Source organism: Eretmochelys imbricata, chromosome 20, assembly GCF_965152235.1.
Source record: "Eretmochelys imbricata isolate rEreImb1 chromosome 20, rEreImb1.hap1, whole genome shotgun sequence".
In the NCBI taxonomy this organism is placed as follows: Eukaryota; Metazoa; Chordata; order Testudines; family Cheloniidae; genus Eretmochelys; species Eretmochelys imbricata.
The window spans coordinates 3,010,179-3,037,756 of NC_135591.1; the positions used below are offsets into that span (position 1 = coordinate 3,010,179).

Genomic DNA, 27,578 nt, shown 5'->3' on the forward strand with positions numbered 1-27,578 from the left:
GTGACCCACCAGGCCCCTTGGTCGATGCTCTCAGCTAAAGTCAGGTCCCCACCTCCCCGTGCCTCAGTTTCTCCATCTGTAGCCTGGGGAGAACGCTACCGACCTCCCTTGCCAAGTACTCTGAGATATGTTTGCTGCCCTGCTCCCCGCCCCAGTGAGGCTGGGCAGGGCCCCCTCTTCACACCCTCCCTTCGCCCAGGATGCATCTATATCTTTATCCCCTCGCTCCCCTTCCAGCGGCCCATGAAACCAATTGGGTGGGGCTCAGCCGAGCCGCCCCCTCTGCAGCTGTTGATGGCAGATCTCAGCTCTCCCCCGAGGGGCTTGGCTCGAAAGGGGAGACCCTCACCCCAGGGGTGGGCCTGCTGGCTCCGGGGCAGAGGGACAATGTGGGGGGAGGGGGGAAGAAGCAGGGGTGTGCCCCCCGAAAATTCTGTGCCCTTGCAAAGCCCCTAAGAGCCACTGGACTTAGCACCAGGGGAGGACCAAGCTGCCCCCATGCCAGCATGGGCGCGGATCTGGCTGTTCTTTGGTCCACACCGGGAGCCGGAGAACGGAGACGCCTGGCCTCTCCCCACCGTGCCGGGCAGGGGGTTTCTTGCTGTCAGGGGCAGGGTGGGGGCCGTTTGAGAAGCCGGAGCTGGGGTGGAAGTGCTCGGTAACCGAGCCTCGCCAGCAGCTGGCTGCAATCTCCCAGAAATTGCTTTGGCAAAAGACCCGGCACTTCACTGGGAAAGCGCCAGTGTTTCGGGGCCCTTCTCAGCAGCGTGGAGATGAGATTTCTGCCGACAATCAGGCTGCGGGAAATGAGAAAGAGAAGGGAGAGGCGAGGTCGTGACCTCGAGTGACACAGACAGCGGGGACGGCAGCAACTCGGGGAGCCGGCTGCAGGACGGTTTCACCCTGCCGGGCACAGCGGTGGGGGGCGGGGGTAAGGTGGGCAACAGTACCTGTCGCTAACCAGCTGTCGATCATCTTCCACCAGCTACTGTTTGGAGGCTCCAGGGCCCAGGCCGGCACACAGAGCGATGGGCTGGGGAGAGAGGCGGGCTAGCCGTGTGGCTAAGGCACCAGACAGAGGACGGCTGGGTTCTAATCCTGACTCTGCCACGGGCACCCTGGCCAAAATCACTTTCCGTGTCCTGCTCCGCTTTAGCCCTCAGGGTTAGCCTGTGGAACTCATTGCCACAAGATCAATGAACTCAGAATCCCAAAGCTGGGGCTCCTGCTGGCATGACCTTTGCTGTGGGGCTGGAACAGTGCAGGGGCGGGGGGGAAATGTTTTCAGACTCAGACTGGGAGAACACATCCGGAGGGGGATTATGGGAAGAAAGGCCCAAACCCCTTCCCCACTCCCCAGATTCCAGGGGTGCCATCCCATAATCCTCTGGGGTGGTTGATGGCAGAAGCCGCGCGCCACATCCGGCCAAGGACGGCGCCCGACGGCGGGAGCTGGGTGCGCGGGGACGGGGACGACCTTGACGCATCCCCAGCCCAGGGCCTCCGCCACTCAGATCCGCCGTGTTACCCGGAGGGGCCAGCAAAGAATTAATTAGCTCTCCCGAGCCGTTAGCAGCTCCTCATTAGCGTCTCCGGCCTTCGCAACACCTCCTGGAGTGGGTCAATCTGACCAGCCGGCCACGTTTTCCTGTCACGGCTCCCCCCCGGCGCCGGCTGGGGAGCGGAAGACGCTCCCCCCCAATCTTTTCGCACCAGTGCGAGTGGCGGCTCTTGAGAATGCCAGAGGAGTTCGCACGTTCGCACCTTCCCGGCCTGGTGACATTTCCCCACACAAAGAGCCGCCCGCGGAAAAACACCGAGACAAATGATGATTCCCCGCCCTGCTGCTCACCCAGTCATTTGCTCTCCAGAGCGATGAGCTTTCCCCTCCCGCCAGGCCACGGCAAGGGAATGACTCACCAGCCCCCTCCACCGGGGTCTGCCATCCCTCGCTGCGTGTCCACTGAAGCCTCACGGCATCCCACGGCCGGCGCTCCTCGACCGGAGCAGCCGAGCTCCTTCCAGCGAGCGCAGGGACTTGCCCCAGCGGCTGGGTCTCGCTCATCCGCTCCCCGGCCGGATCAAGAGGGATTCGAACCCACGGCCGCTCGCGGACAAAGCATGGCTCCGGATTTCTCAGGGCCTGGCAGATCAGCGTCCCCCTTTGGAGCAGGAACGGGTGGCCCGGCCCCAGGGATTTTGTCAGCGCGGTTTATTTCCTGACAAGCCGTCCAAACGCCCCGCTTCCTCGAACGGGGACGGCCACAGATTTCACACCAAAAGCGGTCTCGGATCAGAGACCCTGTCCCCAGAAGCCGCTGCCTGGCCTCAGTCTCTCTCCGGAGCCCGGCACACAAACTGACCGCATCACGCTGGGCCGAGGGACCCCTTCCTGCAGCATTTCCCCGCAGAGCCGTGCGTCTATTTCAATTCACCCACCAGTGACCTTCCCGTTGCAAGCCACTAGCTCCGCTGGGCATAACTCCCTCCCCCCACACACCACCATTGTATGGAGGGGGAAACTGAGGCAGGGGGATTTTGGGATGAGATTTCCCCTCCTCCAGGTGACCAGCTGAATTCAAGGGGGACAGCACAGTTAGAGAAGGAGCCCCGCTACAGGGGGACTTGCCCAAGGTCAGCGATGGAGCTAGGCCTAGAACCCAGGTCTCCCGACACCCTCGCCGGGCCCGGGGATTTTTAGAGCCCCACATACCAGCTCATCCAGATACCCACAGCCCTGGCAGTGCCAGGCTGGCAGGGAACGGGGCCTGGGACACGAGCAGTAACAGCTTTCTGCCCTGCAGTAGCGACTGCCAGTGGGCCTAGAAGAGCGGGGAAAAGCCAAGCGGGACCCGGGCAGCGCAGGAGGGGTTAACATGGGTCTTTGCAGCCCCCCCAGCCCCGGTAGGACAGGAAAGGCAGATCTGGGGAACGCTGTCCTTTGAGCAATCATGCGACTGGCACGTCGTGCTGTTAGCAGACACACGCCCCCATACGCCAACCACAATAGACACCCACCGAGGCCCTGCTGGATAAGGCTGCTCTGGGGTGGAAGTGAACTGCCCCCCCCCCGGTGCACCAGCCCCGCTCCCAGCATGGGGGGCCCAGGGGCCATAGGAAGCTGAGAGGGAGCCCAAAGGTGGGGAGAGGATAAACGGGGCTTCAAGCTGGGATGGGAGAACGGACAAATCACCCCAAATGGCTTTTCCTTACGACCCCTGAGGGGGGGGTTCATGACGCTAACAGCCTGTTACAAAGCTCGTCGTCCCAGAGCCCCCCCCGCCCCCAGCAGCATGACCCAGTGTTACAGTGCCCTGCCTCAGTTTCCCCACCACGTTCTTCAGCCTTTGCCTGCCATCGCAGTGGGCGGGGCCTCCCCCCACGCCATGTTAAGCCTTCAGCCGAAGCCCTTCATCCCAGTCCCACGACGTCCAAACAAACGTGCCAGAGGCCCCACTGGGCTCCACCTTCAGCCCCCTTCCTTGGACCCTGGCTCCCGGCAGAACCAGCAGGCCAGGCCACCGATCAGCCAGGCCAGGCCAGGGCTTCAGCCACCTGGCTCAGGGCCAGCCCCCAGGAACAGTCTGTCCGCTCCCCTCTGCAGCCGCTTCCCAGCTGTCCCCCCCCGCCCCCCCAGCCTTAAATCCTGCACCTTGCACAGGTGTAGCGAATTGGCCCTCAAAGGGCCAGGCTGGGGGGAATATGCCACCGGCTCACCGCCCAGCCTCGTGGCAGCGCCCAGGCTCTCGCTGGCTCGTTGCGCAGAGGGAAGCCGGTGCCGCTCGAGGTCATTTTCTTCGGGGGCCAGGCACAGGGATTGCCAAGGCGCCAGCCTGCCCGTGGGTGGCTGATCGCGCCAGGACGTCGGCGCGGCAAAATCCAGCGGCGCCGGAGGGGATTGTGCCCCCCCCGGCGTTTCCATCCCGTGAGGAATTTCGACGTCTCCTTTCGACGGGGAACGAAACCACATCGTGACGTTGCAGAAGGGACGTTCCCTGCACGGGCCCACCCTGGCACCCCACAAGGGGGGGGGGTGCTGTCACGTTTCCCTCTTGAGTTGGGGAGGGACAGATTTGCCCTATTGGCTCCCTGCTCCTCTCCCAAACGTGCCGGGCAGGCAGAGGACACGAAGGCAACATACGAGGGACCACCCCATCATCAGTTCCGCAGGGGACACCCCCACGTATCCCGCTCCCCCCCAGCCTCAGCTGCTCTGCAGTCCAGAGAGACACCCCCCCCCACATACAGCTCCAGCCTGATTGGGTGCCAGGGGCATGGCCAAGCCGGCTCCCCGGCCCTGCATTTCAGGCGGAAGCTGGCTCCAGGCAGGGCACAACTCGGGGGGAGCCTGGTGCTGTTCATGGGGGGGGGGGCTGGGACCCTCGCTGGCAAGCGAGGCCGGCCCCCGCAGATAGCTGTGCCCCGCTGCCCGGCTCCCCCATTGGTTCCAGCTGCTGGCCTGTAATTACAGAGCCTAATTACTCTGGCATTTGCGTCCGCACGGGGCTTTGGCTCGGGGGGCGAGGGGAGGGGAGGGGGCGCAGCTGTGCCAGAGCCGCGGGCAGAACTCCAGGTCCTGGCTTGGAAGCCGGGCGCCGGAGCCGCCCCGGGGCCCGTCACCCAGGCTGCAGCGGCCCCTGCTGGTCAGTGAGGGCGTGCGGGGCGCTCTGGCAACAACCTCGCACCGCTGCTGGGACACGACAGGTGGGCCCGGATGGCATGGGAGGGACCAGGCGCCTTTGTTAGCGCAGGGCCGGAGACCCTGACCACCTAGGGGAACCGCCTCTACCCCCAAGATCCCCCACCCGTGGGAGACAGCACCGCCCAATGCCCCCTCCTCCTTCCCAGTGCCGGGCAATGCAGCCCCCCAGCCTGGCCCCAGGACCCAGGCGGCGTGGGGAGGTTGCAGCCAGAGCCACCCGCGGCTGTGGTTTGGACCAGGGCTTTTCAGTCCAAGGTCTCAGGGCTGGAAGATCTGGCACATGCCACCTGCAATGCCCCTTACCAGGCTGGCACCCAGCCCGCCCCTGCACCCAGCGGGGCAGCCACCTGGAGAGGGCTGAAGTCTGGCTGTCGGCGCCGGGTGCTGCGGTGACAGAGGGACCCCCGAGGGAGGGAACCGCCCGGTGAGAGGGGAGCCTGGTGCTGTGGCCCCCGCATTCCCATGGGCCGGGGGGGGGTCTCTCCTGGTGGAACTGATGCTGGCACGGGGGTGGCGGAGACAGGGCCTGTGACGAAGTGGGACTGTTCTTAATGTTTCCTCTGAATAGTGTGGGGGTGCCTCAGTTTCCCCTATGCAGTTCTTAAGTATCTAGGTCGGGGGATAAGGGTGTATGATTGTTGCAGAGCCCTAGAGGGCAGGTGTGGGCAGGGGTCTGGACACAGAGAATGGCCGACACCCTGTTTCCTGGCAACTGATGGCCTGGGCCCTTCCCCCCTGCAAGGTGAGAGCTAAAGGGTTGGAGAACAAAGGAATCCGGTGACCTCCTGGCCCGGGAAAGGGACAAAGCCCAGAGGAGGGGGGGCTGGAGGGAGTTTCAGTTTGGGGGGTGGCTGGGGACAAGGAGTGAAGTGCAGACGTGGTTGTCTGGCTCACTGCCCCCCAAAATGGACCCAGCTGAGGGGTCCTGTTCCCTGCACCTACAAGCTCTGTGTTAGACCATGTTCCTGTCATCTAATAAACCTCTGTTTTACTGGCTGGCTGAGAGTCCCGTCTGACTGCGAAGTTGGGGGGCAGGACCCTCTGGCTTCCCCAGGACCCCGCCTGGGCGGACTGGCTGTGGGAAGCGCAGGGAGGGGCAGAGGATGCTGAATGCTCTGAGGTCAGCCCCAGGAAGGTGGAGCCGGGTGAGCTGTGTGTCCTGCCTGGCTTCGTAGGGAGCCGTCCCAGAGCATCGCCCGGGGACCCCGCGACAGGGCCGTTCACCACCCAGGAGAGGCAGGCAGAGAACCAAGGGAAGAGGAAGGACTGAGGGAGAGGCTGAGCGGGCGCAAAAGCTGCTGCCCCCCGTCCCGCCTAGCCCCATGGCACTCGGTCCTGCACTTGCCCATAGGCTGGCGCTCGACGCGCCGGGGACTCAGCCCTGCCATGCTGGAGCCAGGACCCTCCCCGCGCCCACCCTGAGAAACCCGCCCTCGAATTATCTCCGCTGGTGGCTGCAGCGTCCCCCCACCCCAGCCCTCACAACCCATCCACACGTTGTCACCTAACTTGGCCTGACAGCCCAGCGGCCCCCGGCACCCCCCAGCCCCAGCTCGCGAACCACGCGACCAACCACGGGCCTGGTTCTCTGGGACTCCGGGCCCGAGGCCGGGCAGGGATATGGGGCAGGGGGAGGCTTCTATAGGATATGGGGGGACACCAGACATCTGGCTTCAAGTCCCAGCTGCACTACTGCCCTGTGGCGAGACGGTGGCCACTTCCTGCCCCACTCCATGCCTCAGTTTCCCCTCCCACCCCTTCCCTATGAAGCTCCTATGTGCTTTGAGACTAGGGCCCTGTACAGCACCTGGCGCAGCGTGACCCAGGTCTCCTGAACACTACTGTAATAATCAGAGCTAGAAAACGCCTCGAATGCAGCCTTCCCCGCAGAGACGCCCCACGCTCAACCTCCCCGGCTGGATGGGACCAGCTACAGCTGGGTAAACCAAGCCCCTCAGTAGTTGTGATAGGGACACACTGGCCATCACAGGATGATCACTCACCCTTTGGGGCCTTCTCTGCTGGTTGCAAGACCCCAGGGGTGCCCAGACCCCACACATCAAAATTTCACAACACCGTGCAAAGTTTCATTCCCTCCCCCAACGTGGTAGGATTATCATCCCTGGTATGCAGAGGGGGAAACTGAGGCAGAGAGTGGATGAGATTTGATCAAAGAGTCTCTGTTCCCAAGTCTCCCCCCTTCAGAACCACTAACCCCCCCTCCCCTCACGCCTCTCCTAGAGCTGGGAATAGAACCCAGGAGTTCTGGCACCCAGCCCCATCCCTGCGCTAACCCACTAGACCCCTGCACCCAGAGCCAGGAATGAAACCCGAGCTCCCGGCCTGACGAGCCCCCAGCTCCTAAGTGGGGTGTCTACGCCCCACGGCACAGCTTGAGATGGGCTGTACCAACCACTCCACCTGCTGGCTTGGGAAAACAAAGCCGGGGTGGCAGAGAAGAGCCAGCAGCTGGGATGGTGCCGGGGCCCCTCTGCTTGCCCAGGGTACCCGAAGCAGCCGCAAAACTGTCACTATTCTCGGAGCTGGTCCGGCCCCACCGCTGGCCTCTCTGCTCCTCAGCCAAGGCCGGTGGCATCTGTGCCCCGTCTCCCTGGCGTCTGATTAATGGCACCTGACTCAGGATGCCAGGGTTCAATCCCCCGCTTCGCCACGAGCTTCCCAAGTGACCTAGCCTAGGGCAAGTCCCGTGGGCTGCAAAATGGGGATATTTCCAGGAGCCCCTAGGGCCAGGCTGGCTCTCCCTGGGGGTCTGAGCAGCGCCTGGCACAGCGGGGCCTGGTGCGACCACAACACACATAACGGTGGCAGAACCCAGCCGACTTGCTCCGATATTTAATGCTATTTGCGCCGATCCCCACCAGAGAGCAGGGAGCCGGCCTGGAGTGAAGGTGATTCCCCCGCAGCCCCACTCCGCGGCCTGGACAGGGAAGGGCTCTCAGCAGCCAGGTATGACCCTGGCCTCGGGCTGCCTGGGTTTGCCGAGAGACTGGCAGAGATCAGAGCGGAAAGAGAAAGGTCCGTGCCCCCAGCTGGGCGGGATCTCGCCCTGTCATGGGTCCTCGAGCATCAGGTTCTCATCTGCTGGCATCGCGGCTTCCCAGCCGTCCCTGCCCCGTAGGCGCCCTGGCACTTCAGTGGACCAGGACCTCCATCTTGTGGCTGCCTTTCTTTTTGCAGACGGGCCCTGTGTGGTTCTTCTCAGCCGTCTCCACGATCCGGATGGCGATGCTGCCCTTGCTGAACTGCGTGGAGAACCTGCACGGACCCCCGGGCGCTCTGAGATCAGCGGCAGGATCCTGCCCCGGTCCCTGGCGCGGTCCCACCCCTCCCTTCCCCCCAAGGACGCCCAACACGCCACCCTCTGCTGGGGAAAAAGCTGGAGCTGCAAGCCGTGCCAGGCTGCCACAGCTGCGGCTCAGAGCCCGGCCTGCCCAGGCCATCGCAGATCTGGGCTGAGACCCTGGCCGTGACCCTCTTGGGCTGACAGCGGGATTTGAATCCACGCCCAGATCGCGCTAGAAGCACGAACCTCCAAACCACTGGAGCTAGAGGATTGGGTCCCTCAGCCAGCAGCGGTAATAGACTCTTATCCCCTTCCAGGCAAGCCACCAGAGGGTGACAGAGACCGTCACGTGCCTAGGGTAGGTGACAGTCATGCCCATCGGCCCAATCAGAAGCCTCCTTTTCCCCTGCCCCCCCCCGCTCAGGCTCCACCCCCCCACTGTTCTGGCCAATCCCTGCCCTTACTCATCAGCCACTCGGAGGTTGAGCGTCTTGGCGGTGGTCTCCAGCAGCGTCTGGTGGAGCTTGGTGACGAGCTCGATCAGGTGGTCGCTGACGAGGAGGAAGTCCCCCTTGGTTCCCACTGTGGAGGTCTAAGGGGGGGAGCAAACAGAGGGACGGCCCCCCCCACATTTTAGCTCGCTGGTACGGGGAGGCGGGGGTCTCCGGCCACCTCCCACCCGAGCCGCAATGCCTTCTGGGAATGCATCACAGAGTTTTCCAGCACTGCTCCACACAACCTTGGGGGCACCCGGGGGACTGGTGGGAAGGGGGGGGGTCACGCACAGCCGCCCCCCCCCCGGAAAATCCTTTCCCAAGATCCCGTGGGGGAAGCTGGTTACACTTCCCCAGCATGCCCCAGCTGGGAGCATGTGTGGGTTTGAAAGGGTCCCGGGCAGCCGCGAGTGCTGGCCCTTCACCTACAGGGCCCCTTGTGCCCCGTCTCCCCCCGGCCCCGGGGCCGTACCTCATTGAGGTGCAAGACGAAGAAGCCGTCGGAGAAGCGGGTGACCGAGACGCTCCGGATGTCGCTCAGGCTGACCACGGTTTTGGGCTGAGCGGCCTTGGGGTCGGCCAGGATGATGTGATTCTTGGTGAGCAGGAAGAGCCGGGGAACCGTCTGCAAAGGAGCCGGCAGGAGGGTGAGGGCAGGTAGGGGCTGCCAGACACTCGGGGGGGAGGGCCGTCACGCCCCAATCTGCACCTCGGTAAACCCCAAAAAGGCCAAGACACCAAGTCCCGGGAGGCCTCAACACAGGGCGCTCGGCTCGGGTGCACTGCACGGCCCGTCGGGGCCCGATCCCAAGCAGCGTGGCCTAGAGAGGAGCGCCCAGGAGGGGCACACAGGTGACCTGGGCTCTGTTCCCAGCTCTGGCCGGGGTAACCTCGGGCAAGTCACTGCCCCGCTCAGTGCCTCAGTTTCCCCCCTATAAAAGAGGGATGACTATACTGACCTCCTTTGGGGCACGCTTGGAGATCTCTGGATGAAAAGCGCTAGCTAAGAGCGAGGATTTATTATCCCCTGTCCAGAGAGGGGGACGGGGACCAGCCGGGCCTGGGGACAACGGGGCGACCCACAGAGCAGGTTGGGGGGCAGCAGAGGGCCGTGCTGGGGAGACCTCGCTGCAGCCGGCCGGCGGAGGAGACAGCAGGAAGCCAGGGGCTTGGGGCAAGCTCCTAGCAGAGACCAAGGGGAGGCTGGTTCCCCCAGGGAGGCTCTGTGCATGGGCCCTTCGGCCCGGGGCGGGGAGGGGCCGCCCTACCTTGCCGTTGGCCCGGTTGACTTTTCGCACGGTGTCGGCCAGAACCAGTTTGCCCTCGGCCGCGGTGTGGAGCGCCCGGTACTTGGGGTTCTTCCGGAGACCCAGGTACTCGCCCTGGAATGACTGCTGGAGGCTGGAAGAGACCAAGCGGGACCCATGAGCTGCCCGGCTGCCCCCTCCACCCCCAACCCCTCGCTTTAAATCACGAGCTGGAGTCCTGCTGCCCCACCCCGACTCTGGGATTGGGAGCCCTGCACTGGAGGACCGAACCCCCCCCCCCCTGGAGGACTGACCCCCCCCACCCCATGCTAACCTCTTGGCATACAGGGTCTTCTTGTCTTTGAAGAGCTCGCTGGCACACAGCTTGTCCTGCAGGAGAGCTTTCCTCTGCGGAGTCAGCTGGTCCCGGTACTTCTTACCCTGCCGAGGGGAGGAGGAAGCCGGGTCAGGACCGGAACCCAGATCCCGCCTGCAGAGAGGGCAAAGGGTGGGGGGCGCCCACCAGGACCCTAGGGGAGGTGAATAACGAGCACAACGCACGCAGGGAGACAGCTGTGGGGAATCACAGCGGGCAGCTCCCCGGCCAGGAGCAGCGAGGGGCTGACGGGCCGTTGTTATTTATGACGCACTGGGCAGGTGCACCAAGAAAACCCAGAGGGAGGCAGGGCGGAGAGTGGAACTACAGAGGTCGCTTCGCCTGCCACTAAAATGCAGCCACCTCTGGAATTGGGACATGGCAGCTGAGGGACAGGCACGCAGCCAGCTCTGGAGCGGGAGGGGGAACTTTGCTGAATGGGGACTGGTCACCCAGCACTGCAATGCAGCCATCTCTAGGATGGGACACGCTAGCTGTTGGTACCAGCTGCTGCACAGGATTCACTTCCCCAGCACTGAGATGCAGCCGCCTCTGGGGTGGACATGGCAGCTGATGAACAGCTGCCTAATGGTTAGGAGGGGAAGATCAGAAAAGTGCCTCCCGCTGAAGTGCAAGGAGGGAATTGCGGGAGGCAGGACGTAGCTCTGCTGGGGAATCAGGGGGTCAGACCCTCTCCCCACAGTGACAGCCATGGGATAAGCAGCCAGGACCAGGGTTTGGCCTCTCCTCTGACATGAGCCGTGCGTAGCCTCAGACCTTCCAGAGGCAGAATATTTTCTTCAGTTCCTCGTTGGTGTTTGCCAGGAACTTGTAGGGGGCGGCGGGCCAGCTGCGATCTGTCACGACCATGGGGGGAAGGTTGGTCTGCAGCCCCAGGAAAAACTTTTGCACCTTTGGGCGACGGAGAGCAGAAAACACAGGGGGTGAAAATGCAGAACCGTCTAGAGGGAAACCGACGAGGTCCTAGAGTGGGGCTGCTTTCAAATGGGTTAGATTCAAACCTGGGAGCTAGATCGCCCCAGAGGGCCTGTTCTAGAGGTTTGAAAATGGTTCTGGAGGCTTTGATTTTAGACAATTCGACATTTTAAAAACCCAACTGGGAAAGTCCCCGGGTCCCATTCCCGCCCCCACCCCCCGGAGCCATCCAGTCCCTGTCCTAGGGCCAGATCGGAGCTGACGCCCCCTAGAGGGGACAGACCCCATGCCCCATTTCCCGCCCCCTGGAGCCGTCCAGTCCCCTGCCCTGGGGCCGGATTGGAGCCGGCGCCCCCTAGAGGGGAAAGGGCCCATGTCCCAGTCCCAATCCCTTAAGCGGTTCAGCGCCCCCTTTGAAGATTTGCAGCCCGTTGTCCATTCCCTCAGCCCTGGGCAGGCCCCGACTCACCAGTCTCCTGTAGATGAAATTGGCCAGGGTGGTGGACGCCCCAGAGCGGAAATATTTCTTGTATTCCTTCCGCGTCTGCAAAAGGAGACACCCCCGTGAGCAGCCCCATGGTGGGCCGGGGCGTGAGATGGCTGGGCGACGGAGGGAACCCTCCTCTCTCCTGGCTAACCCCACTTGCTTTTCTCCTGGACTAGCCCGCTGGGCAACCATCCCACCGCGCTCCCTCCCTGGCTGCCCCAGACCCCGGGCTGGGCCGGCCATTGCCGGAGAGCCCCGTTCCCAGCCGTGACCGGGCTCTGGAGCAGGGCAGGGAGCAGAGAAGACGAGCTGCCCCCAACCCGACAGAGGGCCAGGGCGGAAAGACAGGACAGTCCGGGGACAGCGCGAGAGAGGCAGGTGCAGGAGGACCAGCCGGCAGGGAAAGTTGTGGGCGTTCGGCCTGGGATCAAGTCACGGGTCAAGCACGTGTTAGACTGGGCACTGGGTGCCCAACGGCTCCCGGGCCGCTGGCAGCGCCCCCGAGCGGGCAGCTGGGGCACGACAGCGGGGTGGACGTGGGCAAAGGCTGACCGGAAGCCATGGCACAGAGGTCCCACGGGGGCGCCGGGCCGGCACCTGGGCTGCGGTTACCTTGTACCCTTTCCAGTAGGCGGAAATGGTGGCCGAGGCCTGGCTGCAGCGTTTCTGGTGCTTCAGCTCCCGCAGGAGCCTGCGAGACTGCGGAGAGGAAAGGGCGAGAGATCAGAGCCCCACCGGAGCCCTGAGGAGGAGGAGGAGGAGGAGGAGGAAGGACAGACGGACACGGAGAGACAGACCGAGAGACTCCGATGCACCAGAGCCCGGCCCCGGGAGGAGCGACTCGGGCGGGGCACAGGCCAGGGTCCTGTAGGGGGCGATGTGCTCCAGCGAGGCGGTGCCCCCCGGAATCACAGCTCCCCTGGGGTCCAGCCGGCCTCTTACCGGGACTCTGGGACCAATCTGCCGCCCCCCTCCCTCAGGCCCGCACCCCCCACCCTAGGCTCCCCAGCAGCGCCGAGCACCCTGTCCCACTCAGCCCGCGTAGCCGTCCTGCAAAGATCCCCGGCGAAGGTTTCCACCATGCTGGGCCAAATATCGGTGCCTCCCTCACGCCGGCCAGATGCCCGCTGCCCGCTGGGCTCATCCTGACGGCTCATCCCCCATGTGCGTCTGCAGGCCCCACGCGGGCTGCCGGCCCGGAGAGACGCTGGCTGGGGGGGCTCTCCAAGAGGCACTGCCCCCTCACCTTCCATCCCCGGACGTAGGCCTGGATCAGCAGCGCCGAACTCTTCATCTGCCCGTACCGCTTCTTTTGCTGCAAAGGGGAAAGTCCGGGTGTGCAACGGGCGACGGCGGGCGGGGCAGGGAACTAGGCTGAGATGCCAGCGAGGGCCGGGCACGGCTTCTCGCAGCCGGGCACTGAGGGCCCTGAAGGCCTTTCCCCCGGGTCCCGTCCTGGTGGGTTTGCACACACCCCGGTGCCGGCCCAGAGCAGCCCTGCGTCCGAACGGAGGCTTTAAGGGGCAGGACGGTCTTGCAGCTAAGGTGGGGATCCCGGACACCTGGGTCCTCTTCTTGGCTCAGCGCAGACTTTGGGCAAGGGGACGATCCTCCGTCCCTTGTCTGTGTAGGCCGAGCGCTGTGGGGCAGGGCCTGGCCCGCGACCCTCCCTCCGTACAGCAATGGGGCCCCGATCCCGGCCAGGTAACACACCTAAGAAATGCCCCGCGGTTTCACTCGGGAAGTCGCGTTAGCCTGAGCGAAGTCCCGCCCGGGTCAGGGAGGGGCCCCGATCCAGAGCGGGTGGGAGAGCAGCCAAAGTAAGGGCCCCCCCGGGGCTGAGGAGAAGCGGGAGGGGACGGGGGGGGGGGGACGGGGTTACCGCTTGTCCCCGGAACCAGGCCGAGATGACGATCTGGCTCTTGCGCATCTGCTGGTAGCAAGTACGGCACTTCCAGCCGCGGTAGGTGGCCTGGATCAGCGAGGCCAGTTGAGCCACGCGTAGCCGGCGCCTGTCCTCCAGGTCGAACAGCTGGGGGGGGGACAGCAGGAGGGTCAAAGCCAGGCTGGGGAGCCAGGACGGCCCCCCCCAAAGCACGTTAACCCTTCAGGAGCTGCCTGCGGCAGGAGGCCGCACACGGACACCCCAGTGACGAAAGGGGTCGGCAGGGACCTTTCCCTGGCGTCTGATCTCAGCGGGGCTGGAACTCAGGGTCCGCCCCCGCCCCACCTCCAGCCCTAGACGCCCCACAGCTCAGCCCCCAGGCCAGTCGCCCCTGGCAGCCCAGGACCGCCGCCCTCTCTCTCGGGACGCCAGCTGGAAGGGCCAGGGATGCCCCACAGCTTCCCGGGCAAGGGGGCAGGACTCGGCATTGGCAGCTGGACCCGCGCCCCCACTGCCCCCCCCCACAGCGGGGGTGTTCCCAAGCAAACCTCCCCCCTCCGTCTCAGATTAGCCCATTCTCCTACCCCCACCCCAGCCCGGCAGGGACTCACGGTGCGTGGGGTGCGGATGAAGATCTTGGTGTGCCCATAGGCCAGCTCCCCCGGGGGGACGCGCAGGTCGGTCAGCAGGGCCTGGACGCCGTCCCTGCGCCAAAGACCGGGCTCAGGCTCCTGCTCCGTGCCGGGGGCCGCCGGAGCTCCGGGCCCCCCACCCCCTGCAGAAAACTCCCAGGGGGAAGAGGTGGCCCCCAGGAAGCCACCCCACTGCAGGAGTAGGGGTGGGGCAGGCAGGGGGGGCCAGGGCCAGGGTGGTGACGAGCAAGAGGGGGGGCAGCGCCATGGGGCTCAGCCAGTTGGTGCTACAGCCTCCCCCCCGGGCACTGCCGACACCTCTGATACCTCCAGCCCCCCCCAACCCTCCCTGCATGGGGCTGACATCTCCCCACCCCCCAGCACTCCCCTTCTCAGCATCCCCCGCAGGGGGCACATCCAGCTCCCCTCCCAGGCTGCTCCCCACCCAGCAGGGTGCTCCCAGCCCCCTCAATCCCCCCCGTGCTCCTCACCCCCCTTACCTGGCACCGCCCTTCCACTTGGGCCAGGTCTGCTTGCAGAGCATCTTGTAGCGCTCCAGGCATGGCTCATAGCCCTGCCGGTAGGCGTAGCCGGCCCGCCGCACCCGCACGTTCTCCAGTAGCCCCAGGTACCGGACCTGCATCTGCACCAGCCCGTCCGTGAACACGCCGGGCTCTTTGTTGTCGTTGGGTTTGATGCACCTGGGCCGGAGAGGGGATGAGGTTAGAGAGGGCTCCACTGTGTGTCAAAGCCCCTGCACTGCTCACAGCCCAGGGAGAATCTCCCCACATGCCAGTGTATGTCAAAGCCCCATCACTGCTGAAAGCCAGGGAATTTCTCCCCTCTGTCTGCTGTGTGTCAAAGCCCCTATACTGCTCATAGCTGGGGAGTTTCTACCCTCACTCCACTTTATGTCAGAGCCCCTACACTGCTCATAGCTGGGGAGTTTCTCCCCTTGCTCCGCTGTGTGTCAAAGCCCCTACACTGCTCATAACTGGGGAGTTTCTTCCCTCGTTCCGCTGTGTGTCAGAGCCCCTACGTGGCTCATAACTGGGGAATTTCTCCCCTCACTCCACTGTGTGTCAGAGCCCCTACGCTGCTCATAGCTGGGGAATTTCTCCCCTCTCTCCGCTGTGTGTCAAAGCCCCTACACTGCTCATAGCTGGGGAGTTTCTTCCTCACTCCACTGTGTGTCAGAGCCCCTACACTGCTCACAGCCAGGGAGATTCTCCCATAGTGCCTGGATTTGAAAGCGGCAGGCGCTGAGCTGTAGCCCTGCTCCCACCCTTTCCTGTGGGAGCCCCGTCCCCGGCCACCTGATGTAGTTGGGGTTCTTGGAGTAGAGGTTCTTCATGAGCGTGGCGACCGAGGCCTTGAACTGGGAGCCCGCGGTGGGGGGGCGCCGGAGGGAGGTTTTCTGGGGGTCCCCCTCAGGGAAGAGGGAGCGCAACAGCTCGTGCTGAGCTTTCCACATGGCCTGCGAGAGGTCGCGGAACAGCAGGTCGTTGTTCTTCTCCACGAACCCCGACACGTTGTAGGTCACCTGCAGGGGGATGGACCCACAGCATCACTGAAAGGGGCGCCCCTGACTCCCCAGGGCTGGGAGGTGGAAGGGACCCCAAGGTAGAGACTCCTGGCTCCCAGCCCGCTCATGGCTTACCTGCTCTAACCCCTGGACCCCACTCCCCTCCCTGAGCCAGGGACAGAACCCAGGAGTCCTGGCTCCCAGCCCGCCCCCGCCACCCCTGCTCTAACCCCTGGACCTCACTCCCCTCCCTGAGCCAGGGACAGAACCCAGGAGTCCTGGCTCCCAGCCCGCCCCTGCCACCCCTGCTCTAACCCCTGGACCCCACTCCCCTGACAGAGCCAGGGACAGAACCCAGGAGTCCTGGCTCCCAGTCCCCCCTGCTCTAACCCCTGGACCCCACTCCCCTCCCTGAGCCAGGGACAGAACCCAGGAGTCCTGGCTCCCAGCCCGCCCCTGCCACCCCTGCTCTAACCCCTGGACCCCACTCCCCTGACAGAGCCAGGGACAGAACCCAGGAGTCCTGGCTCCCAGTCCCCCCTGCTCTAACCCCTGGACCCCACTCTCCTGACAGAGCCAGGGACAGAACCCAGGAGTCCTGGCTCCCAGTCCGCCCCCGCCACCCCTGCTCTAACCCCTGGACCCCACTCCCCTCCCTGAGCCAGGGACAGAACCCAGGAGTCCTGGCTCCCAGTCCCCCCTGCTCTAACCCCTGCTCTAACCCCTGGACCTCACTCCCCTCCCTGAGCCAGGGACAGAACCCAGGAGTCCTGGCTCCAGTCCCCCCTGCTCTAACCCCTGGACCCCACTCCCCTCCCAGAGCTCCCTTGTCTAACCACTGGAGCCCACAAAGGCCCCCCCACGCCGGGCAGTGCATGCTGGGAGTTTGGAGGGTGCCCCCCTCACCTTGCCGGCGTAGTGGTGCACGCGGAAGCAGGGCCCAGCCAGGCTGGCGTCCGTGACGTGCCGGGCGTTCTGCGTGACTCTGCTCTCGTAGTGCTTGTGGCTGGCAAACACCTGGCTCAGCTTGGCCAGGAAGGTCTCCTCCGTCACCAGGCCGGGACGCAGGCATTCCTCGTCCAGCATGGCCAGGATCCCGACCTTGCTCTGCGCAGAGCCCGCGGGTCACGGACCTGGGGCCAGCCGGGTCTGCAGCGCCCCCCACTCCCGACCCGCAGCCCCCTGCCAGCCCAGCCCTGGGCTCCCCACCCAGCTCCGCGGTGCCCCGCACTCCCGACCCGCAGCCCCCTGCTAGCCCAGCCCTGGGCTCCCCACCCAGCTCCGCGGTGCCCCCCACTCCCGACCCGCAGCCCCCTGCCAGCCCAGCCCTGGGCTCCCCACCCAGCTCCGCGGTGCCCCGCACTCCCGACCCGCAGCCCCCTGCTAGCCCAGCCCTGGGCTCCCCACCCAGCTCCGCGGTGCCCCACACTCCCGACCCGCAGCCCCCTGCGCTCCCAGCCCTGGGCTCCCCACCCAGCTCCGCGGTGCCCCGCACTCCCGACCCGCAGCCCCCTGCTAGCCCAGCCCTGGGCTCCCCACCCAGCTCCGCGGTGCCCCGCACTCCCGACCCGCAGCCCCCTGCTAGCCCAGCCCTGGGCTCCCCACCCAGCTCCGCGGTGCCCCGCACTCCCGACCCGCAGCCCCCTGCTAGCCCAGCCCTGGGCTCCCCCCTCCCCCAGCTCTGCCGGTGCCCCTCGCTCCCGTCCCACAGCCCCTGCTAGCCCAGCCCTGGGCTCCCCACCCAGCTCCGCGGTGCCCCTCCCTCCCGACCCGCAGCCCCCTGCGCTCCCAGCCCTGGGCTCCCCACCCACCTCCGTGGTGCCCCACACTCCCGACCCACAGCCCCTGCTAGCCCAGCCCTGGCCTCCCCCAACCCCCAGCTCTGCCGGTGCCCCTTGCTCCCGACCCGCAGCCCCCTGCTATTACTTTCCAGTACAGAAAAGGTCAATTGTGCCAAACCAGCCCCTGGTCCAGGTCGCCCACGTGTGCGGGGGCAGGTGCCGGCGATACAGGGAAAAGGCTGAGGGGGTGAATCGCCCCCTTGGCAGGGACTGGGCCTGGCCCCTGCTTAGGGCCGGTAAGTGGTGCCCATGTTTTCTCCTGGCTCCTCTGGCCAGGGGTGGGGAGCCCCCGCCCGCAGGCCCCCTCCCGCCAAGAGCTGGTCTCATCCCCACCGGCCGGCGCTCAACCAGCAACTCACGTCCTCAATCAAGCTGCAGATGATGCTGTTGTCAAAAAAGTCCACCGGTGTCCACTGGATGCCCTGTGGAGGAGAGCGGCCGTCGGACCCTGACCCGGCTGGCAGCGGCACCAGCTGGGAAGACCAGCAAAGGCCTGTCCAGCTGACGGGGGACGGCCCGGGGCGCCCACGGGATTTCACTGGCTAAACCCCCCACTTCCAGTCCAGGCTGCAAAGCCCAGCTGGATTTGGGTGTGGGGGCTGGGGTGCACCAGCGGGAGCCTGGGAGCCTCACACCAGAGGCCGGGGGGTGGGGGAGCTGGAGTCCGAGCCCCCGGCCCAGTCTGGAGAAAGTCGAGGGGCCGAGCCAAGAGAGGCCCGCGCGGGATTTTTAAACCCCCAGCAGGCGGAGTTGACGCCAGGAGCAGGAAGCAGGACAGGGCCGGTTCGCAGGGATGCCACGGGGTGGCCCTGGGCCAGGAACTGAACCCAACAAAGCAGCCGCGGCTGCATCTGTCTGACCCATTGCTCCGGCCCCGTGACCGTGCCGGGCCCCGCGGTCACCACGCACCGCCTGCCTCTGCCCATCACCCCACCAGCTGCAGTTCTCACTCGGGGCTTCCAGCCCCCGGCTTCGGGCTCCGGCGGGATCTGGGGACCAGGACGTCCGGAGCCCCGGGGCTTTGCACGTGTTTATTCCCAACCTTCCTGTTAGGGTGCAGCCAAATCCGGCCGCGGGGGCTGGGGGCCAGGCTGCCGGCAGCTGCTGGGTGGGGTGGCTGGAGCAGCTTGTGGACACCCGGGGCGCGGAGGCCGGGGGGGGGGAGATACGTCATTTCCAACCCCCCCTCTCCTGACAGCTGAGGCTGTTTACTGCCCTGACTAAAGGCCTGCAACTTCAGTGCCAACAGTCGCCCGTCGGCCGCGTGCCGTTCGCTGGGGGGCCATCGGAGCGCTGCGCTGGGCGAGGGGGGTCGTATCGGCAGGGGAACTACAGGCAATGGGGCCCGCCCGGCGGCTTCCCAGGGCCCCCGATACCTCCCGCACGTATTCCTCCTGCTCCTCCTTCAGCGTCAATAGGATGAAGGCCTGCTGCAGCTTCTCGTTGCAGTAGTTGATGACGAACTGTTCGAAGCTGTTGTTCTGGGCGAGAAGGAGAAGGCAGAAGGGCCCGTGGGACGAGGGTTCGGGGCCACGTTCCCTGCTCCCCCCGGGGCTGCTGCTCTAGGCAGGAGGGTGCCGCACCCAGGAAGCCGGGAGTATGGCAAGTTTACCACCCCGCCCCCAGCTCTGCAGGGCCCCTCAATCCCAATCTGCAGCCCCCCGCTAGCCCAGCCCTGGGCTTTCCCCCCAGCTCTGCGGTGCCCCTGACTCCCGACCTGCAGCCCCCCTCAGCCCACTGCTAGCCCAGCCCTGGGCTTTCCCCCCAGCTCTGCGGTGCCCCTCGCTCTCGACCCGCAGCCCCTGCTATCCCCACCCTAGGTGGAAGCCGAGCGGCCTACCATACCGAGCACTAACCTGGAAAATCTCGAAGCCGTAAATGTCCAGAACTCCCATCACCTTCCTCCGCTCGCTCGAGTCCACCTGGGCAAACAGGGGGGCTCGTTACCCATGGACTCGCCACGTCCTGAGGGCCCAGCCTGGGCTCCAGGGAGGGGGCAGGGATCGTGGGTGGGTGCGGGGGGCGCCGTTGGATGGTTCAGCACAAGAGCTCCAGCAAAGCCCAGGGAAGGGGGCAGGACTCAGGGTGAGGGCAAGGTGTGGGGGAGAAGCCGGCAGATGGGAGGACAGGGAGGTGGAAGGGGGGGGCCCTGGGAGACTGCGGGGATGAGAGCAGGGGATTCAATAGCCTCTGTCCAGCGGTGAAGGGAGCCCCCGCTGGCCAGGCTACACACAGCAGCTCCCGCACCTTGGCCGGGGGGCTCCCGCTCCGAGGGTGTGACAAAGTGAGAATGTTCTTAATGTTTTCTCTGAATACTGTGTGGGTGCCTCAGTTTCCCCTATGCATTTCTTAAGTATCTAGGTGGGGGGGATGTGACGAAGTGGGACTGTTCTTAATGTTTCATCTGAATAGTGTGGGGGTGCCTCAGTTTCCCCTATGCAGTTCTTAAGTATCTAGGTGGTGGGGTAAGGGTGTATGATCATTGCAGAGCCCTAGAGGGCAGGTGTGTGCAGGGGTCTGGACACAGAGAATGGCCGACACCCTGTTTCCTGCCAACTGATGGCCTGGACCCTTCCCCCCCGCAAGGTGAGAGCTAATGGGTTGGAGAACAAAGGAATCCGGTGACCTCCTGGCCCGGGAAAGGGACAAAGCCCAGAGGAGGGGGGCTGGAGGGAGTTTCAGTTTGGGGGTGGCTGGAGACATGGAGTGAAGGGCAGACGTGGTTGTCTGGCTCACTGCCCCCCAAAATGGACCCAGCTGAGGGGTCCCGTTCTCTGCACCTGCAAGCTCTGTGTTAGACCATGTTCCTGTCGTCTAATAAACTTTGTTTTTTTACTGGCTGGCTAAAGGTCCCGTCTGACTGCGGAGTTGGGGGCAGGACGCTCTGGCCCCTCCAGGACCCCGCCTGAGCAGACTCGCTGTGGGAAGCGCACGGAGGGGCAGAGGATGCTGAATGCTCCGAGGTCAGACCCAGGAAGGGGGAAGCCGTGTGAGCTTCTTGCCCTGGAGATAGGACGCTTCCCCTGGGGAAAGGAGGCTCCCCCAGAGTCCTGCCTGGCTTCGTAGGGAGCATCGCCTGGGGACTCCATGACAGAGGGGTTCGAGCCCCACCTGGGGCTGGCGTCTCCAGCGCACCCACCTTGATGCTCTCATTGATGCGGGTCACCAGCCAGTTGAAGAGCCGGTTGTAGATGTTCTTCGCCAGGGCATCCCGCCCATAGCAGCCCTAGGAGCAGAGGCAAAGGGGCTGGAGGCTGGCGGCTACGCAGGGCGGCTCAGAGGGACCCTGGGGCTGGGCCCACGTGGGCCAGCCCCGCTCAGGGGGGGAAGAACCTGCTCCTGAGCTGGTGATTTCAGCCCCAAGCCAGGGAGCTGAGCAAGGGAGGCTCAGACAAGAAACTTCACGTCCCGGCACCGGCCCCATCCAGGCCCTGCTGGACACCAGGGAGCTCCCGCGGCCGTGGGGCTGAGCCAGAAAAGCCCCGAGCCTGGGACAGCCCTGGCAAGAGGAGGCCGGTCGCTGGGGAGAGTAAAAGGGGGGGGCGCGAACGCAGCTCAGCCCCACCGCTAACGGGGTGCGACGCCTGTTGGGACCCGGGGGGCGCTGGGAGGAGATGCAGGGGTGCAGGGTTCAGGGGGCTGATGGAGATGTCTGCATGCACCGAGCGCGGCAAAGGGAAGGGGTCTGGCTCTGGGCCTCCAGCCCCGTCCCCTCGCTCACCTGGGCCACGCTCAGAGCCGTCACCACCTTCTCCTGCTTGGCCTCCACGGTGCGGGAGCACAGGGCCTGCTCCAGGACGTGCTCCGGCAGGCGGATCAGCTCGCAGATCTCCCGCACGGCTGCATGGGGAGAGGCCTGGTTAGCTCCATGGGGAATGCCGCCGGGGGGGGGGCTGCTGGGGGGCAGGAGGCGAGACCGTCACGGGATCAGGGAGGGGGTGGGTGAAACCCAGGGGAGGGGGCCTCGGAAGGGGCGACTGGGGAGCCAATCCTGGGCTGACGGTGCCAACAGGGTGCCTGGGCCGAGGGCAGGGGTCCTGTCCCACCGCGGGCCCCCGCCTGACCTCGTGTGTCCTGGATGCTGCAGGACTCCATCCCGCTGGCCTGGAACTGGCTGTCCAGCTGCACGTTCCCCAGCTTGAGCACCACGGCCGTCACCTCCAGCAGCGCCCCCACCTCGGCTGGCGAGAAGCCGATGACCTTCATGGCTTCCTGCCAGGGAGACAGAGGAGTGCAGAGTTTGGGGGTGCAGAGTTTGGGGTGCAGGTTTGGGGACCTGAGTTTGGGGCTGTGACGAAGTGGGAATGTTCTTAATGTTTTGTCTGAATACTGTGTGTGTGCCTCAGTTTCCCCTCTGTGTTACTCAAGTATCTAGGCGGTGTAGGATAAGGGCGTGTCCTCACAGTGACCCCTACGGGGCAGGTGTGACGGCCAACGGGCTGCAGAGAATGGCCGACACTCTGTAGCCTGGTAAGGGTGGAAAGTGGCAGCCAGGCCCCTCCTCTGCGAGGATCAGCTAGAGACCAGGTGACCTGCTGGCCCGGGAAAGAGACAAAGCCCAGAGTGGGGGGGCGGGGGGAAGGGGGGGAACACTGCGGCTGGGCAGCTGGAAGGGGTCCTTCTCCGGGGTTGGGACTCGGGGGAGAGTCCCTGGTGGGTGCTAACCAGCTCCGTCCTACGCTGGGTCCCCGGCGACTAGCAACCCGTTGGTCGCCCACTGGCTGGGAGTCACTGCCGGCTGCGGGTGGGGGGCAGGGCCCTTTGGGGGGGTGTCAGGCTCCCCCGGGGGGGGACTTGCTGCAGGGAGCACACGGGGTGACCGAGCTGGTTCCTTGCCCCGGGGGAGACCCCGCCCCAGAGTCCTGGGCAGCTTCATCTGGAGCAGGTGCCGAGCACCGGGCCTGGGGCCCCGTGACAGGGGTGCAGTGTAGGGATTTGGGGGGCAAGTTCAGGGGGTCCCATTTTACCCGGACAGACTGATTCACCCGCCCCCCGCCCCGAGGCTGGACCTGAATGGCTCGGAAGTTGGCCGCGTCGTCCACGCCCGGCAGGCTGCGGTCCTCCTGGCCCAGGTATCCATAGCGTCTGCAGTCCCGCTCCAGCTTCAGCTCTCCTGCGAGAGGGGACAGGCTGCGGCTGAGCCAGGAGCAGCCTCCCGCCCGGGTCCCCCACAACTGGCACTTGCCTGGGTCCCCCCGGGGCCCTGCCCGGGTTGCAGCGATGGGCCCCAAACCCTGCCTCCGGCCCCCAGCCCAGTGGGGGCACTGCCCAAACTCCATCCCCCGACACAGCCCCAAAACCCCATCCCCGTCCCCCAGCCCAGGGGGCCCCAGCCTTACTCAGGAGCTGGTCAGATCCCCCGGCCAGGAGCTGGTAGAAGATGTGGAAATTCCTCTCCCCTTTGACGTGTCTCACGACGCGGGATTTCTCCAGCAGGTCTGCAGCAGGGAGAGCGGAGGGGAGACACGGGGGAGCCCCGGCTCAGCGTTAGGGTCACCCACAACACCGCCAAGGGGATCAGTCCCCAGGAGGCTGCTGGGGTGGGGGGGGAGAATCGGTGCCCCGGGGGTCACTGGGGGGGGCGCAGACTCTGGGCCCCAGTTGGTGCTGGAGGGGGCGGGGAGCCGGGTGCTCGGGGAGGGGTACTGGGCGGGGGTCCAGCCCCTATTGTTCCATTGTGCCGCGCTGGGAACGGATCTGTGGCCCTGCTCCCCGCAGGAAGCCGAAGTTCCGGCTAAGGGGTGGAAGCAGCTGGGACCCCCCCCGCCCCAGAGGCCCCACGGTCCCGCTCCGGCCTTAACCCAGTCCCTGCCGGGTCCCGGCGCGCTGCACTCCCCTGGCACAGGTTGGAGGGCACGGTGCCCGCACACTCCTCTCCAGCCGGGCCTGCACGGAGCTGCTGGCCCCGGTCCCGGCCCGGCCCCTGCCCACGGGCCCGCGGGGGGCTCGGGGCACTTACAGTTGCTGATGACACCGCCCAGGGGCTCGCCCTTGAAGTCAAACTCCACGTCCATGTACTTGCCCTGGGAGAGGCAGAGATGGACGAGTCAGGGGGCAGGACAGGACGGGGGGTCGCGAGGGTGGGGGAGGGGAACATTGGGGGGATGGGAGTCGCAGGGCAGGGTGGCATTGGGGGGGACATGAGTCACGAAGGTAGGGGAGGGGGAAACTGGGGGGACAGGAGTCGGGAGGGCAGGGGAGGGGGAAGCGGGGGGGGACATTAGTTGTGGGGGATGGGGACAGGAGTCGTGAGGGTGGGGGAGGGAGACTCTGGGGGGACAGGAGTCGAGGGGGAGTGGGGGGCTGGAGGCAGAACCACTCACGAATCTGGAGGAGTTGTCATTGCGGATGGTCTTGGCGTTACCGAAGGCTGCAACGAGAACGGGGGGGTGGGGCGGGATCATTATTTGTACCTTTCGTGGGATTCCCCCCACCCCTCACCTGCGGTAGGGCAGCCCCTCTAGGGTGGAGCAGGTGTAGGGGACGTGCCACGGGCAGAGCGCGGGGGGCTCCCCGTTGTGGGGCACAGCCAGGGTTCGAGGCTGGTATGGAGGGAGGGTCAGACGAACTTGGGGCAGAGCCAGCTCGGGTCAGGCTCCTGGCGGGGAGAACACTTGGGAGCCCCGTGGCCTCTGACACCCCCCGGGCCGGGGGCCGGGGCACGAACCGGCCAGGCCCTGGCAGGGGGAACACCTGGGAGCCCCGTGGCCTCTGACACCCCCCGGGCTGGGGCACGAACTGGCCAGGCCCTGGCAGGGGGAACACCTGGGAGCCCCGTGGCCTCTGACACCCCCCGGGCCGGGGGCCGGGGCACGAACCTGCCAGGCCCTGGCAGGGGGAACACCTGGGAGCCCCGTGGCCTCTGACACCCCCCGGGCTGGGGGCCGGGGCACGAACCGGCCAGGCCCTGGCCGGGGGAATACCTGGGAGCCCCGTGGCCTCTGACACCCCCCGGGCCGGGGCACGAACCGGCCAGGCCCTGGCAGGGGGAATACCTGGGAGCCCCGTGGCCTCTGACACCCCCCGGGCCGGGGGCCGGGGCACGAACCGGCCAGGCCCTGGCAGGGGGAACACCTGGGAGCCCTGTGGCCTCTGACACCCCCCGGGCCGGGGGCCAGGGCACGAATCGGCCAGGCACCGGCAGGGGGAACACCTGGGAGCCCCGTGGCCTCTGACACCCCCCGGGCCGGGGGTCGGGGCACGAACCGGCCAGGCCCCGGCGGGGGACCTAGGGGCTCTTCTCAGGGCCAGGGGGCACCCACCTTCCAGCACCGGGTTGGACTGCAGCAGCTGCTCCTTCACCTGGTTCACCTCCTCACCCTTGCCACACACGGCGGCCACGTAGGACATCACCTGCTTGCTGGCCTCTGCGGGGACAAGCAACAGCCCGGCCATTGGGTCCCGTCAGGCTCCTAGCTGCACAGAACGGGGAGTGACTCCGTCACGGACCCCCGCATGACTTCCCCCATGGGAATGACTCGGCTGACGACCCCGAGGGGTTCGCCCGCCATCCCTAGCCCCCACAACCCCAGGCTCGGCTGGGGGCGGGCGTCCCCGCCTCACCTGTCTTGCCCGCGCCACTCTCGCCCGTGATCAGGATGCACTGGTCCTTGTCGCGGTCCCGCAGGGAGTGATAGGCATCGTCAGCGATCGCGTAGCTATAAGGAGGGGGTAGGTGGGGGTAAAGGGAGAGGGGTTAGAAGGGGACAGATCCCGCCCCCCCGGCCAGGGCTCCCCACTCCCCAGCCCAGAAGCCTGGCTGGAGGCCCGGCCTTGGGGGTCTCGGCTGGGCTAGCAGGGGGCTGTGGATCAGGAATGAGGGGCACCATATCACACAATGCTTGTTCCTACCCCCTGCCCCCCAAGCAAACACTCCTGCGAGCTGCACTGAAGCGGAGTCAGGGACCCTGCGCACCCCCAGGTTTGACTCAATTATACATAAGCCCTTTATGGACTCGTCGTCCACCCTGGGACAGGACGGGCCGGGAACCCGCCCTTGCCGCCAGCTCCGGGAACCGGCTTAAGACTCTGATTCGTGCCACACCAGCCACCACGGCTTGTAGGGCTTTGAGTCACTGCCAACCTGGGGCCAGATCTGAGCCGGTGCCCCCTAGAGGGGACAGACCCCGTGCCCCATTCCCCCCCTTCCTGAGCCAGCCAGTCCCCGCACTAGGGCTAGATCAGAGCTGGTGCCCCCTGTGACAAAGTGGGACTGTTCTTAATGTTTCCTCTGAATACTGTAGGGGTGCCTCAGTTTCCCCTCAGCATTTCTTAAGTCTCTAGATGGTGGGATAAGGGGGTGTGATTGTTGCAGAGCAAAGGGCCAGGGTCCATAAATGGCGACACTCTGTCTCCTGGCAACTGATGGCCTGGGCCCTTCCCCCCTGCAAGGTGAGAGCTGAAGGGTTGGAGAACAAAGGAATCCGGTGACCTCCTGGCCCGGGAAAGGGACAAAGCCCAGAGGAGTGGGGGGGAAAGGGAGGGAGCTGGAGAGAGTTTCAGTTTGGGGCTGGCTGGGACATGGAGTGAAGGGCAGACGTGGTTGTCTGGCTCACTGCCCCCCAAGACGGACCTGACTGAGGGGTCCTGGTCTCTGCACCTACAAGCTCTGTGTTAGACCATGTTCCTGTCGTCTAATAAACCTTCTGGTTTCCTGGCTGGCTGAGAGTCCCGTCTGACTGCGGAGTTGGGGGGCAGGACCCTCTGGCTGCCCCAGGACCCCGCCTGGGCGGACTGGCTGTGGGAAGCGCAGGGAGGGGCAGAGGAGGCTGAATGCTCCGAGGTCAGACCCAGGAAGGTGGAGCCGGGGGAGCTGTGTGTCCTGCAGACAGGCTGCTCCCAGGGAGGAGACTGCCCCAGAGTCCTGCCTGGCTTCGTAGGGAGCCGTCCCAGAGCATCGCCCGGGGACTCCATGACACCCCCTAGAGGGGAAAGGCCCCATGCCCCCTTCCCTGCCCCCTGAGCCAGCCAGTCCCCGCACTGGGGCTAGATCAGAGCTGCCTCCCCGTAGAGGGGAATGACCCCGAGCCCCATTCCCTGACTCCCCAGTTCGCCCCCCTCGCTTAGCGATGGCCCCCGCCAGCCTCCGCCCGGCCCGCTCACATGTGCGGCTTGACGGCGAAGAAGTTGCAGTTGCGGTATTCCTCCACCGTCTGCGGGGAGTAGATGGGCAGGGGCTGGTACGGGTTCACGGAGATCACCACGTTCCCGATGTACGTCTGGGGAGGGAACGCAGAGGCCGTGAGCGTGCGGGGGAGAGCGCGAAGCGTGCGGGGCCTGGGCTGAGCACACCAGGGAGGAAAAGAAGGGAAGATCCGGGATGCAGGAGCATGCCGGGGAGCGAGCCGGGTGCCCGGCAGTCTGCCACGGGCCGCGCCCACACCTGTATCGAGTCCCCCTCACCCACCCCTGCCGTACGGGACCGGACCCGGGCCAGGCGTGCACCAATCCTTCCCCACAGGGTGGTATCCCAAGAGCTCCGTCTCCAGGCACCTGGGGCGGGGAGGAGCCCCTGATCGGCCCCATTGCTCCCCCCCCCGCCACGCAGCCCCCGACACCTACGTAAATCTCCTGGTGCCCGAACCGCTCCTTGAGGTTCTGCAGCAGCGACTCCTCCGACAGGGGGTCCAGCAGCACCAGGTCCCCCACCCCGGTGGTGTCCAGCAGGGGCAGATTGACTTCCATGGCCCCAGCGGGCAGTGGGGAGGCAGCTGCTGGAGGGAAAGACGGGTGGAGGGGAGAGCAGTGAGCGGAGGGGTCCCTGCTGCCCAGGGACTTAGCCCTGCAAAGGGGGTGCAGTGCGCCCCACAGATTGAGCAGGGGGACACGCCCCCCCACTCCCGACTTAAGGATCAGCCGCGGCTCACATCATAGCTAGTGAATGGCAGCCTCTGCCCCTGTCTCAATCCATCTAGGAGCGCCCAGGTCCCTGGGTCTACTGGTTAGAGCAGGGGGACGGGGAGCCACGACTCCTGGGTTCTATCCCGGGCTCGGGGAAGGGAGTGGGTCTAGTGGTTAGGGCGGGGAGGCAGGACTCCTGGGTTCTATCCCGGGCTCTGGGACAGGAGTGGAGTCTAGTGGTTAGAGCACAGGGGGCAGAGAGGACTGGTACCTGCTGATAGTTGGGGGGGGCACAATTTAAAAGTTTGT

At 65.7% G+C, this 27,578-nt stretch overlaps 1 protein-coding gene across 1 annotated transcript; it reads right to left on the minus strand.

The window, feature by feature from the left end:
• Positions 1 to 7,854: 7,854 nt before the first annotated feature.
• MYO1A (myosin IA) lies at positions 7,855 to 27,113 on the minus strand. Its single transcript, XM_077838523.1, has 28 exons — positions 26,991 to 27,113; positions 26,532 to 26,647; positions 24,993 to 25,087; positions 24,692 to 24,796; positions 23,753 to 23,799; positions 23,389 to 23,452; positions 22,769 to 22,867; positions 22,439 to 22,542; positions 21,494 to 21,641; positions 21,151 to 21,269; positions 20,569 to 20,655; positions 19,286 to 19,351; positions 18,806 to 18,910; positions 17,789 to 17,851; positions 16,495 to 16,695; positions 15,380 to 15,606; positions 14,564 to 14,764; positions 14,043 to 14,136; positions 13,429 to 13,578; positions 12,793 to 12,861; positions 12,159 to 12,245; positions 11,529 to 11,603; positions 10,901 to 11,035; positions 10,082 to 10,188; positions 9,769 to 9,901; positions 8,973 to 9,125; positions 8,471 to 8,598; positions 7,855 to 7,978 (listed from the first exon to the last, which is right to left on the minus strand). The coding sequence occupies exons 1-28, from the start codon at positions 27,111 to 27,113 to the stop codon at positions 7,855 to 7,857; spliced, it is 3,225 nt and encodes a 1,074-aa protein (XP_077694649.1).
• Positions 27,114 to 27,578: the final 465 nt, after the last annotated feature.

Excerpts from the sequence above, each read along its gene's own strand:
- MYO1A (XM_077838523.1), bottom strand. The coding sequence starts at position 27,113 with ATGGAAGTCAATCTGCCCCTGCTGGACACCACCGGGGTGGGGGACCTG. Across the intron at positions 14,765-15,379 it reads AAGAACCCCAACTACATCAG|GTGCATCAAACCCAACGACA; the intron begins GTGGCCGGGGAC and ends TCTCCGGCCCAG. Across the intron at positions 8,599-8,972 it reads TCGTCTTGCACCTCAATGAG|ACCTCCACAGTGGGAACCAA; the intron begins GTACGGCCCCGG and ends TCCCCCCCTTAG.